At 39.8% G+C, this 14,014-nt stretch overlaps 1 protein-coding gene across 7 annotated transcripts in view; it reads left to right on the plus strand.

The window, feature by feature from the left end:
* The window catches only part of MTOR (mechanistic target of rapamycin kinase), a 66,176-nt gene that overhangs the window by 29,173 nt on the left and 22,989 nt on the right, over positions 1-14,014 (plus strand). For all 7 annotated transcript variants that reach the window (XR_015704269.1, XR_015704270.1, XR_015704271.1 and 4 more), the window contains 4 exons: positions 7,079-7,154; positions 9,119-9,258; positions 11,931-12,031; positions 12,895-13,010. Coding sequence is in view for 3 of the 7 variants with exons in the window: in XM_087755222.1 (XP_087611348.1) it covers positions 7,079-7,154; positions 9,119-9,258; positions 11,931-12,031; positions 12,895-13,010 (433 nt within the window). In the remaining 4 variants the exon portion in view is untranslated. The remainder of the gene's footprint in view (positions 1-7,078; positions 7,155-9,118; positions 9,259-11,930; positions 12,032-12,894; positions 13,011-14,014) is intronic.

Below are 14,014 nucleotides of genomic sequence, written 5' to 3' on the forward strand. Positions count from 1 at the left end.
TGAGGGGCAGATGTGGAAGAGGGGAGCCACTTGTAGGTCCATGCATTCCCTCTTGATACAAATTTTGGAAGGATCCAGGATTCAGCCAAACTCCGTTGCACACAGATGTTACGAAACAGTGCAGAAAGGCCTCTGAATCCCTCTCTAAACTGGAGTATTTAATCGGAAATGAGACAGCCAGGGGTTTAGTTTGGGTTCAGTCTCTGATTTGTGTATCTTAATGCAAGCCATCTTTCTTTTGCGTACTTTGATTTACCTGTTTTAAAACAGAGATAATACTTTTTTGGTCTCTCACTTTGTTCTGTGTAAGGGGATGACAACAGACATATTATGCAGGAATGGAAAACAGCACAAATCTTCCCATCTGTCATTACTTTTGAGGAAGCATTAAGAGAGATTTGGGCAGACAGATCTCTCTTGGCAGAGACCTTAGCCGTAATGGAATTTGACTTCTTTATGAGTATTTGAGAGATGAATCTTTCCCTGTTGCATGGAGAACTGACTGTAGTCACTTAAGCGGCAATAGCTACTGATGCTAGTCATTGCCAGATTAGATCAGCTGTAGAAGTTGACAGTCTGTAGAAAACTGTTCCACTGTTATGTACTGATGTACTTACAACTTCAATTCAGGCTCCTGTTATATTTTGGAAAGAGGCATAGTTTTGGGCATAGCTAGGGAGAAATTAGTTCTGTGATTACTGAGTGGGTCCTAGTCCTATTTTTTTTTTCCTTTCCCTCAATACTGATAGAGAAATCAAATGTCATTTGGTCTGAAATGCATCACCCTAGATTTTCTCCATTATATTTTGTATGTGGAAATGTTCTGCTGCATGGTAGCTAAAAAGATGAGATCCTAAAGTGAAGAACATGAGGCGAATCCTTTTTGAGTTTGTTTATGATGTAGGTTTGAAGTGGTTGGGAGAATTGAGGCTAAACGTGGTTGCAGTTAGTATGTCCCCTATGCTTATAATGTTGGTTGATGTTACCAAATTAAAATATATTAGTATTACCTGAGTAGAACCAGATATCTGTTGTCCCTGGAGGGCCAGATTAAATCAGAGGTGGGTTTAAATGACTGCCTTCTCTGGGAAGCTGTTCTGGCAGGTATATGTGAAGCTGAGACAAGAAGAAAAGCTCAGTGCCCTGTGGCTATTTATTTGGTAGCCAGTCATTGCAAAACCCTTAATATGCATCCGGCAAATGCTTAGGATCTAGCATTCCTGGTGCTTGCTGAGATGGTAAAGGCTCTCATCAGCTCTCTGCTGACAGATCGGAGGAGTCCGTGCTTTGTCGAAGCTCTGTGAAATAGGGCTTTCCCCTCCCAGGAAGCGTGAAACTGTTCACCTCTGGCTTTGGAAATGTTCATAAATATTCTAACATTCACTCTGCTATAGCTTTACACTAATGACTAAATCCCTAGCAAAGTCAAATAAGTTTGTTGTCTACTGCAAATAATTATTGTAAATATCTGAAGCTATATAGGAACAGGTGGAAGAAGTGAGAGGGCTTGATGAGAAACAAAACACTGATGCTTCCTACAATCACTTGTGATTTATTTTTTTATTTAATGTATCTTTTCTTTGCATAACCAATACACAAAGACTCTGGCTCTGTGTTTCACCTTTTTCTGCTAAATATCTTCCTTTGCAATTTTTTTTTTCTTCTCTTCATTCACTGAATCTGGTTAATAAAGAATAGGTGCTGGATTTGCAGCCTGAGCAGCAGGGCTGGCTAAGAATTTTATTGTAACAGTTTTCACTGCTTTTCCTTTAAAAACTCATGAATGTTTTTATTTCCTTTGTAAGCGTTTATATCAAGATTGGGAATTTGGCCAATTTTAATGCCTGTGAGCAATGTGGTGCACCCTTTCTGTGAAAAGCTGAAGGGGCTGCTACTCTGGTCTGTAAGCAGTCAATCAGCACAACTGTTTATTGAAAACAGCTCTTTGCTGGTATTGGTTTCTCAAGTGTATTTGTTTCCAGCATAGGAATAATTTTTGTGGCGTGATGGAAATGCATTGTTTTTTGGAGTTGTTTGGGGGGCAATTGGTTGTTTTCTGAGGTTTGTTGACTCAGGGATGCCTGAACACAAATAAACTGTAGAATTGGGGAAACTGGCCAACAAAGCCAATTCCTTTTGCCAGAGGATTATCTGTTCCCCAAAGTATCCACAAAGTAGCAGTGCCTTCCACTTCTAATCCCAGAAGCAAGCTCTTAGCACTTCAGAAGGAAAAACAAGCTTGACTGACTTAGGTTGGTAAAATCTGTCAAATAGAGGAGCTTTTTAAACAAACCTGGGGACACTGAAGAAAAAAAAAAAAAAAAAAGAGTTTGGCTTCTTGTCTAGACTTTGCACACAAGCTGCTTTATTGCAAAAATGAGGTTTTTCTACGAAGTTTTGAGATGCAATAGGAAATGTGTGTGTTCCCTCACAGATTGGCTTGGGACCTCCTGAAAAGGCTCTGTTAAAAGAAAGTTTTTTGGGTTTATGGGAAGATAGGGAAGAGTCCAGTCTCTTACTTCTGAGTTCTTGAAAATCTAATATATTTTGAGTGACAGAGAATATTGTTAGAGACCCTCAAAGCTAATGGAAGACTGTAAAGCTCCCAGGACTGTATAAAAGACAATATTTCTAGTAAGCATTAGACATTTATGCCTGGGGTTTGTGGAGGAGAAAAGTCCATCATTTGAGTGCTCTTCCTGCTGAAGATAGTAAAGTTGTTTTTCATTCCCAGTTCATGTCTGGTTACTGTTTAAATAGCCTTTATAATATACAAGCAATAGGAGTACATTTCTCTTAAATAGTGTTCTTTTTTGTGATTCTAGCTCAGTGTGCTAAATTTTAGTCCTTTGCACATCTAAGACTTACATTTTTATTTGATATATTAATAACTAAACAGTAGGTTTATGTAACCTTTCACTACTAGTCACTTTTTCCGATTACTATGTCATTCCATCCCTACAAAATTTTTTTCATCAGAAGGCTTGTCACATTTTAATATCCCACTCATCATGATCAAGTGCTACAAATAGGTTAGGGTTGGACAGGAGGATTGGATATTATCCTGGCTACAGTACAGACATTGATTAATAAACAGGCGGGAAAAATTATCTGTAATCTTGGATTTAATTGTCCTCTCATAAAGCTTTCTGTGCCAGTCTCGTTTCCTTATCCAGCTGCCTCTTAATGCTGCTGAAGATTGTGCACTTGGAATACAGGAGTTAATGCTTTTGTTATTGTGGTTGACATCGATTTTAATTCTACTGTGCTGCATTATGTAATTATGCAGTGAGTCCAGGTGAGCCAAACTCATACAAAACTTTATTGATGAAAATCACTTTTGCAACTAATTAATCCTCATTTTGAAGAAAAGTGTAAGGATCTTAATGTTGTTTTGTTGTTTCTTCTAATCACTTTGCTTATTGCATAAAATGTGCAATCAAATGGTGAATATTAAACAGTGAAATTAGTACATTAGTTCAAACTATATCAAAATCTTGTTGACATGACATAGGCAATCTTGTTATTTCTGTGGACTCCCATTTGAATAGTCTACCTGCAAACATAAGGACAGCTCTGTCCTGAAATAGTTTCAGAAGATTTTATGTACGTAGATGTGCCATTTAAAATATAGAATTTTGAAACATTTTACTTGAGCATTCATACTGGAAGGCTGCCAGTCCGTACCAGGCAGCATAACTGAATGCTGAGGCCTTTCATGAAAGATGACGTGTATCCTATGACCTACCAAACCTATACCTACAAACTTCCAAGTAAGGAGATATGGTAGTTGTCTTTTATGGCCTGCTGCTGAGCCTTCAAGTAAAGTAGGTGGTAGGGGTGGCTTTTTTCTAGCTTCTAAACAAAAATTAAGAGATGAATATGCTCTATCCTCAGTGGACATGGAGAACAGTTGATCTTCACCTTTAATATTAAACTTAATATTATCCTGATTTAGGAACAACTGCAAGGACACCACCCAGTAAACAAAGACTTAAGTTACTGTCTGCTGAGTTAGCCAGCAGCGTTGTTTCTGTCTTCTTTAATCCAGAAAGGTTTTGTAGTTATCTTTTTTCCAGATACAAGGAGAAATCTACCCCCCTGATTCTAATCCAGTAAACTGCCCTGATTTCCAGCAGCAACACTGTGACTAAAACCCCCTGGCAACTCTGCCTGGCCAGAATATTAGCCCTTCGGAGCCTCTTCTGCGTGCCTGGATGCTTTTCTGTAGTGTTGTTCATTCTGTCCAGTCTCCAGCACAATAACTAGAAAACAGCCCTGTAGTGCTTTGAGTGTTACAGAATTCAAGAAAATTCTGCCTGAGCGCAGACCTCATTGGATCGGTGGGGAGAGGGGCAATGCCTTAATGGTAGGAAGGTGAAAGGGTTAGGGAAGCACAGAGTGCCATGAGTTCTAAACATGTATTTTGAGTGTGTTAACAGGGCTCTGTGTGGAATTGCTTTTCCAAGAGAAGTCCTGTCTGCAGGCCCCCTCTCACAATTTGTATGCAGAGAGTTGTGGGTCTGTTGAAAACACATTCCAATCAGCTGTAGCAGTAGTGATTTTTGGGAACTGTCAATATACTTCCAACACTCGGAGCACGCTGAATCCAGTGGATGAGAAAAAGCAGAAATCCAAGGTCTTTCAAAACAGACAAAAAAACCTCCAAAACACAAGATCAGAACTTAATCCACACACAACTGTGTTTTCCTTAGCCTGTAAAACTGAATAGCAAAACAATGCAGTGATTACCAAGGTTTTATTACTCTGAAGAAATAAGTTAGTGAATGTTCAGTCATATTAATAAGGCCCGCTTAGATGCATGAGTCTTGCTTTGGAGGGATTTTTATACTCTTCCTGACAATTGTACTTCTCTGTGTTTAGGTCATATCTATATACATAACCTATAAATAACATTTCTGCCAAAGCAGTGAATGTTGTTGCTCCCCCCCTCCCCTCCCATTTTGTGTATATGCTAGTTTAATGTGGTACATCAAAACATGAAATAAGTGACAGATTTCCCAGTCAGTGGCTTATCCTAGTCCACAAAATTACTTATCTTTACTCACTGTGTGGGCTAGATCGTTTGTTACAAGAGAGTAATTTATGATTAATAATGACAACACAGTATTGTATGTACTGCTGTGTATTCTTTTAAATCAAAGTCTTTCTCCTTCCCCTTTCCCTTCTTTCCCCTCCCTTTGCTTAAACCTCACCATAGACAGCTTTGAAACATTTAATTCTACTTTGGACAGCCGAGAAAGTATGAAACAAAAAAAGAGTAATTGAGTGCACCAGGGAGCATCAGCAAAAGAGCAGTGCTAATTGTTGAAGAATAAAAGATAATGGCCAATTTTGTCAGGAAGCCTTGACAAGAAAGATAAGTTGGAAGTAATTAACTGTCTGACATGCTGGAAGTGATGTGTCTGCCAATGGCTCTTTAAATCATCGGGATATGAAATGTGACAGCCATTTATCACTTTTATGAGACGCTGCTGCCTAGCTTTCCCTTGGGAAGCGTAGAGGTAGTATGTTCTTTGACTATCTTGCTAAAATAAAAAGCATGAATGTATTTCAAGTGCTTCCTGTTTTTGAGTGCCTGTCTTTTTGAACTGTGATTATGGCGCATTCTTAGCCTGACTAAACCTGATTTGAGCTCAAGCCATTCTGAGGTCCTATACTCCTAAGAGTATTTTACTAGACCTTCCCAGATATCCAGAATGTGTCTAGGAGCTTGGTTCTTCAGTTGTCAAAAAGGAAACTTCCACAGAGAGAAGAAATATAGCACTCATTTGAAAATTTTCCCTCTTTTGACTGTTCAGAGTATTCCCTTTAATACTATAGATTTCCTTGTCTCTTACTGATCAACAGACCTCTCATAGGGGGGAAAAATATGCAATCATTCTGATGATAGCAAGCAAGAAGGGACATTTCTGAAAGCTGCCTATATCTACAGCAGCATATTCAAAGACCATTGAAAGTCTCTTTTCATTGCTCTCAGTTGACATGTTTTGCTAGGTTATGCTGTTTCCATTCCAAATGTTAACTAGTATTGATATTGACTGTAGGGTGTGTTGTAGCATGCTCAGGTGTTGTGACGTTGCTTTGGACAACTTGAACCTCTTGTTCTCCAGTGCCAGTAGGGAAAGAGGAGAGCAATGAGCCAGAGACTGTTCATAAATAAGCTTTATAAAATAGCAGGAGCTTCATAAAAAGTTTATTTCCATATTAAATTGGGTTTAGCAAAAGCGCTGATCATCAAGCACAAATGTGCAGACAGAGCCATTTCTGATAGTAAGATCAGAAAACCAATGTGAAATAGAAAGCACTTAAGAGAATAGCTGTGCATCATGTTGCTGAACTGGAGAACCATGCTCATGAGCAGCCTGTTTGCTTGTGCCTCACAAAATTCAGCTGCCCTTGCAAAGCAAGGTGCCTCACTGCTACAGAATGAGGACTGGTTGTGATGGCAGGAGTTTCTGACACGTTCTTGAAAACCAGCAAGAGAAGAGCACCAGTAGTGGTTAGTACCAGTGCAGAGGCATTATATGAAACACGAAACTGAAAGTAGGGTTGCAAGCTTTTTGTGAAGTCAGCAGGTGTGTTCCTGGTGACATTTGTCAACTGTTCTGATGATGTAGATTGCTTCCTGGAGCAGTAAAATATCTACTCTGATTTTTAAAGGAGTTGGTGGTCTGTTTAAGAGTAAGGGGAAAAAAATCGGTACTGTAAAGCTCTTAAGTGCAGCTGTTTGAGAAATTATGCCTTTCAAACTATTGGCAACTAGTCTTCTCCCTATGCAGGTTGCTATTTAGAATTGATAATCATATACAATCACTGTTTTGTGTAACAAGTCTTGAGAATAAATGCAGAGAACATGCGTGCACCTATTTTGCAAATATGTAGTCATTTTGTGTCTTCTGTTGTCTAATCATTCACTTGAAAGTTTTAAAGAAAAAGGAGGGTGTTCCATTGGTATTTCTAAATGACAGAGCTTGGTATTATCAAGCAGAAGCTCATATCAGCCCCTAATAATTGCCAACTGTGTTAAATGGTCTTTCTCTTCCTACCTTTTCAGCATTAACAATAAACTGCAACAGCCAGAAGCAGCTGCTGGGGTACTGGAATATGCCATGAAGCACTTTGGGGAGCTGGTGAGTCCTGCTCGATAACTCTCTTCTTTGTGTCTTATGTTTTCATGGTTTTTGTAGGGTTTTCTTGGGTGGGTGGGTGGTGGTGGTCTGTTTTTTCAGTCAGTCACATTGAGGTTCTATCCCCGCTTATAATACTGCCTCGCTCATGCTGAAGGTGCCTTGCTGCCTATGGGAATGTACACTGTGTACATAGCTGGATACTAGCGAACACTGCATCCAGGTGCAGTGGGAACGCTGGGGAACGCTGCAAGAACTTGTGCAAGAACCTGATTTGGAGGAGAATTTAGCAGCTATCATTGGCACTAAATGCAGCTGTGGGGAACTAGCAACTTAACAAAATAAGTAATTTTATTTAGAAGAAGCTGCAAAGGGAGGGAATAAGTTTCTGTTCTAAGCTTTAAATGCTTGAGGCGTTTTGAGAAACTGCATCAACGCCTTCCAGGTTAGGATTTAATGGAAGTTGTGCCTCTAGCCTCTCTCATCTAGGAGGCATGTGAACCTGTCAGAGAGTTCACAGGTATTATTTAGAATAGCAGATTAGCCAGTCCCTTAAAATTTTGACTGCTCACAGAAAGAAAATAACCCCATTCTCTATTTGTTCTGTGTCTTTCTCTGCACAACTTACCTTTTTTCTTTCTTCTTTTTTCTAAGCATTTAATTTGTGTTCAGGGACCGTGCTCTCCTGCCAATTCTACTCTGTTAAAAAGATGATTTTGCAGTGATAATTCTTGCAGTGCCTTAGGGTGATTGGGAAAATGAAGGTAGTCCTGGAAGCACAGTAGACTAGCCTCTTTCATTAGGAACCACTAGAAAGTGGGAACAGGTATAAGCATAAAATGGTGGAATTCCTGTGGTGTAGGTTTATGTGCGGTTTTGATCTAGACTGGAAAAGAAGCCCTTTCTGGGAGAAGTACAGACTTCAGAACATCTTTGCAGCTTCTTGTGATTCCTTGGGTGGATTGAGCAAAGCTCTCTGTTACCTAATTCTGACCTCACTCTTTAGCAGTAATGTAGTTCTAGCAGTAAATGTAGTTCAAAACACAGAGTTTGCCAGAATAGGCAGTGAAAAGAAATCGAGAGGAGCTGTGAGCTGTACTTTGAGAAACTTACTTGAAATATTATGACTGAGCTGAGAAGTTAAAGGACTGGTATATAAATGTCCTAAGTGAAACACCTGGCATGCAGAGCATGGTTTATACTGACCCTGCCCACAGGGCTGGGAAAAGAATCTGTTCTGCAGCCTGTGTCAAGACATGAGCTGCCAAGGACTGAGCAGAAAAACATTGGCAGAGATATGTATGGAAAAAATATTAAGGCATTTTGTTTCTTGAAAATTAGAAACAAAATCTAGAAACAAAGACTGAAGAAAAGTTTGTGCAGCTGATAAGGATCACTGCTTGGCTTACTTTTAAACTCTTTGTTACAAACCACAGCCTTTCCCTGATTAGACCCAAACATCATACTACCTGCTGTATTAAAAAATGGCCTAGCAGTAGCGAGACACACAGTGTAATTTTTGGGTTTGGGTTTTTTTCCAGTTAGTCACTCCATTCCTGAACACAGGACTGTTGTTCTTGTTTAAATGCAAACATGTGCAACAATGGGAAGTAGAATATTTTATAGATTTAGCCTTTTTCCTATTCCACTCACTCCCCCTCTCCAAAAAGAAAAGCACCAGCTACTGAGCTAGTATTTCAGTGGCACTGAATAGGAGGAGGATGTTGGATTGATCCCTCTGGTAAACCTGAATCCATTTCTGTGCAGGTTAAGCAATACTCAAGATTCCTGTTTTCGCACTAGCTCAAGGCTTTTCTCTGTATCGTAGAAGTCCGTGAGGATATTTGGAATGAAAAAAGGGCTAAGTGACCACCATAGACACAGAACTTTTCAGGAAAAACTGCGGTAGTTAATATAGAACGGTGAATATTAATCCCGCTATTCATTCTGGTTCCCCCCCACTTCAGGAAATTCAAGCTACCTGGTATGAAAAGCTTCATGAATGGGAAGATGCTCTGGTGGCCTATGACAAGAAGATGGACACAAATAAAGATGATCCTGAGCTGATGCTAGGACGGATGCGTTGCTTGGAAGCACTTGGTGAATGGTAAGAGGGGAATGTCTGAAGACTGAGGAAAATGCTGCCTTTAAAAATGGTACCTAACTCTTCTCTGGATGCTGTCATCCAGGTGAAATTTTTTTGCCTGAATTCCTATTTACTCCTGCTTACTTAATAGTTTGAGTATTTCCAGCAACTTCTCACTTAGTTCATTGAAGTCAGAATCTGTAACAACATCTCAAAGGCTTTTGGGATGGGCCATCTGATAAGTTAAGGTCTCTCTGAATGAGAATCTGCAGTCTTATGGTCAGATCAACCCCATTTGTAACAGAGACAGAAACTGTAAATAGAGAGGGCCTCTCAGAAAACATTAACTGGGCAGCACTTGTCAAAAACAATCATTAAAGGAGCTCGTTGTGGCCCTCCTTTTTAAGCTCTGATTAAAACATGAGAGATTCCTGTATTTATTCATGGTCAGACCTATGCCTATCCAGAATGCATGGTCTTCTGCACAACTTAGGGAAATTGTCTGCTTCCCAATAGTCACGTGGTATAAGATTATGCCGAATAAATTACTCCCCCCTTTAAAACCTTTTTGCCCATTTTGTAGATGGCTGATTTTTTTCATTGTTACTCTTTTTTAGCATTCATTTATCATTGTCTTTGTGGACATTTGGTATTTCAAACTCTGTGTTAAATGTGTGTTGTCAACATGTAACTGACTAGAGTCAGTTTTTGTGAGAGGGTGAGCTGGTAGTGACTTATAGCTTGCTAGGTAACTAGGGGCTTCTGGTTTTCTCCCTGTTCACTTCAATTCAAAGAAGATAATTGGAGAAGGCATCCTGTGCACTGTAGCATGCAATTCTACCCAGGGGCATGTGTGGTTTGGTCCAGGTTCTGCCTTTCTACTGAACTTTTCATGTCACTAGAGCTCTCCCCTGATGGGTCCTGACGTGAACCCATGGGATGGCACACAGTAAGGAGATTCCTCTTCACTAAAGTCATTTTACTGTTAGAGAAACAGACCTGTTTGAGAAACCGAATTCTGACAGCATTTTTCTGCCCTTTTTGTTTCTAGATGAGGGTGAGGCATATTGGGCGTAGCTTTTTCAGTAGGAAAAAGTAGATCCTCTTACTGAGCGTTTCTCAATCGTCTTTTCTAGGAGTAGGCAGTTCCCACCAGGGATTTACGGAATTTTTCCCTCCTGCAGGTCATGTATTTGTGTAAAGTGTCCACTCTGAACCTCCTGCTTCTTCACATATCAGTGACAAATTACAAAATTACAAATTACAAAAGGATGCTTATCTTCTGTTGGAGCTAGGTGCTCCTCCCAGGCATCCCCCGGAGTGTATTGCATCATGCTTTAGGTATTAGAGATCTATTGATAGTCTGTAGTGATGAGAGCAATCACAGCCTCACAAAGATCTGTGCGCTTGCTGTTGTGGAACTGCACTCTGTCTCTACGCAGATGTTTTTTACGCTTCAGAAGAGACTTTGCAAAGTGCTGTCTGCTACCTTGCACCTGACTGTCGGAGACATCATCCTGAGACTGGGGATTCCATGGTTTGGCTGCTGATATTCTTCAGTAGTGTTCAACTTGACTATTTGTGCTGCTGGTGTCTGCTTGGCAGAATATGACAGTTAATCTAGAACTGATACTATGCAGCATCATTATTTCAGTACTCTGTGCAGTGATGTTTTGAAAGTACAGCCAAAATATTCTTAGCTATTTGTCTCCTGATGTAGTTATGTCTGCAAGAGCCATACTCCTTTATTAGCATCTGTGAGGTTCTGATTTACTGCTGTTGCTAGGTTTGGCTTGGTTTTTCATTTGGTTTGGGTTTGGTTTTGGTTTTGGTTTTGTTTTTCTCCTCCTGGGCCATTAAGCTGTCAGAATGACTGTCTTGCCTGTGGCAGCCCATCGGTTCTGTTCGACTAACTCATCTTCCTTTTTGGGAGGGTAGAGGATGACAGTAGAGAAGGCAAGTTGGCTTCCCTCACAGTTGGTAGCTATGCCACTGCTACAGAGTATCCAGCCTGGGAAATTCTGGACACCCACAACACCCACAGTAATTGGTTTGATTAATGGGGCATTCACAGTTGACTTAAAAGAAGTAATATAAAAAAATCCTGATACTTCCTCTCCACTGGAGATGAAAGATTCAGATCCCCTCTGAGATCTTGCCGTGACAAGTCTTCATACTAGGTTACAGCAGCATTGATTCTCTAGCCTCTGTCTTCAAACTTGATGATGTGTTTATCCAAAGTGTTTGATAGCAGGAGCCATGCACAACTATTCAGATCATATGTTCCTTGCGCTGACGCTTGCAAAAAAAATTTTAAGCATCCCTTGTTTGGTGGTGGTTTCTTTTTTTTCCTCAGGAATGGTTGGTTTTGGGTTTGTTTTTTTTCTGTATTTGTAGACTGGAGTTGACAGTTCAGTTTGTAAAGCAGGCATTACTAACAGCTGACGAACAAATGCAAACTTTTGTCCGGATTTGTGTTTTCAAAGAATAGTGTGCCTTTAAATGATGACAAATACCCTATTATCAGAAAATAAGACTAGCACGTCTGAGTTAGACGAGAAGAATCCTATTCTCCACTCTATATAAAAAGAACAATGGGGCTGGTTGTCATCTTATCTGTGGAAAGTGGTTATTTAATAAGGCAGAATTCTTAAGAGGCTTTTCACTGATCAGAAATTGTGGATTCTTCTTAGGGGGCAGCTCCACCAGCAATGCTGTGAAAAGTGGACACAGGTCAATGATGAAACTCAAGCTAAGATGGCTAGGATGGCTGCTGCTGCTGCCTGGGGTCTGGGTAATGTATCCTGTGGTAGTATATGACAACCCACAGTGTGGAAGCACAGGTAGTTTTAACTTACTTCAGAACTACAAAATATAAGAAACAGGAAAATCAAAGAACAAAATTATTTACATTGGGATATGAAGTAAGTGTCATTCAATACTGAAGCCCTTTGGAAAACCTGCATTTACATAAGGTCTCCCAGTGTGGTCTCAGGTATCAAAGAGACTGCCTTATTGGTCTGAGCAGATAATCAGTTGCTTAACTGGTCCCTTTTACTTAGTTTTACATTAAACATAGCTCAGACTTAAAATGAGATTAATGGAATTTCTCAGATTTGTGGCAGACTCTTATTTACAAACTAGAACAATATGCACTGAGCATTTTGATAGGTTGTGTCTGCTGAGTAGACAACCTTAAGTTGAATACATCTATAAATGGTCCAAATATCAGTTATCCTGATAGCTAGATATTTACTAGAGAAGCTTATAAATCACTTGCTGTCTGCCAGCCTTTGCTGAGAAAAATTAATCTTTTGTGTTGTAGGACACTAATTCACTCAAGTGTTCTGGAAATGTTAGCATTTCAACTTTCATCACAAGGAATGCGAGAACCTTTTCCATGAGGATAATAATTTGCCTAAAAGAAAAATGCCTATGTTTTTGCTTGTCTGTAACTCTTCTGTGTATGTGTATATAGTTTCTGTATACTACACAGACTGTCCCTGTCAAAGACAAGCTGTTGGAGAGCTGAATTAAATGTAGAAGTACTACACAGCATTAAGGCCTAGTCGCTGATGTCTAAGGACTGTAGCATAGTTCTGTTCTTACCTTGCAGAGAAGGCTGTTTTATTACTGAGGATATCTGTGTCTCTGCAGGTCAGTGGGACAGCATGGAAGAATATACCTGCATGATTCCTAGGGACACCCATGATGGTGCTTTCTACAGGGCTGTACTGGCTCTTCATCAGGACCTTTTCTCGCTGGCTCAGCAGGTAATTATCTTCCTTGTTGGCTTCCCGAAACCTAGTTTACGATGAACTAGGCTATATTGCTGCATGGAAAGACGTGCTGTTTTAAAGCACTTGGCTATAACCTATGAATTGCCCAATAACCTTTTTCCCATTGATGACCTCGGTGACTGAGCTTATCCTATATTTCCAGGAACACAGCAATGAATATATGTACAGATAGTAGTGGTCCAGTGCTGTAGAGTGTAAGAATGCCTTAGTCATTCTTATGCTTCTTTACTTTTATGTCTGTTTTCTAGACAGACAGTGCACAAGGATTATCTTAGCAGAGGTTCCATTCTGCAAGGCACTGCTTGATAAAAGGCATTCATGGCATAAGGCACACAGAAGATTCTTCATGGATGTTCTGTACGCCTCTTTCTGTTGCAGCTTTTTCAGTGAAGCATTCATATATATCATGTACCGGAACTTTTCCTCTAATTTTTCTGGTAGCAGTGGTAAATCTTAAATCTTAGATTGAGATGAGAAATCAAGTCAAGGAATGAGTCTATTAAACAGAGCCATATTGGTATGCTTGTTTGTCACAGAGGAGATTTGCAGAGTGACTTTTTCCCCTCTATAGATGTGAAGCATGTTGTTTACTTTCCAAGGAAGCTTAAGTACCATTTCTCAGAATTCTCTGCTGGCTTGCCGACTTAGATAAAGGAGTAATTTGGTCTGCTCTGTCAAAACCCATACATAGGTTTTTGGGTGATGTGCACAGTAAAATTAGCCAGGCGTTCAAAGGGGTAGAGTTTGTGATTAACCTTTGACATCTTGAACAGGAAAAACTATAGATGAGAGATTATATAATGACTGGAACCAGAGCACGATTTATTTCATGCTTGAAGAGCGTATCTTAGTTGGAAGAAGAAAAATGGAATTTGCTGTCCGGTAAAATTCATAAAAACCTGTTGGGTTATGTAAAACAGTGAAAGCAATTTTCTATCATTGTATATTATCAAGAGGCATTCCTTGAGGCTTTTTTG

This window comes from Nipponia nippon, unplaced genomic scaffold, assembly GCF_047370975.1.
Source record: "Nipponia nippon isolate SJK-2023a ecotype South Korea unplaced genomic scaffold, ASM4737097v1 scaffold_19, whole genome shotgun sequence".
Classification (NCBI taxonomy): domain Eukaryota; kingdom Metazoa; phylum Chordata; class Aves; order Pelecaniformes; family Threskiornithidae; genus Nipponia; species Nipponia nippon.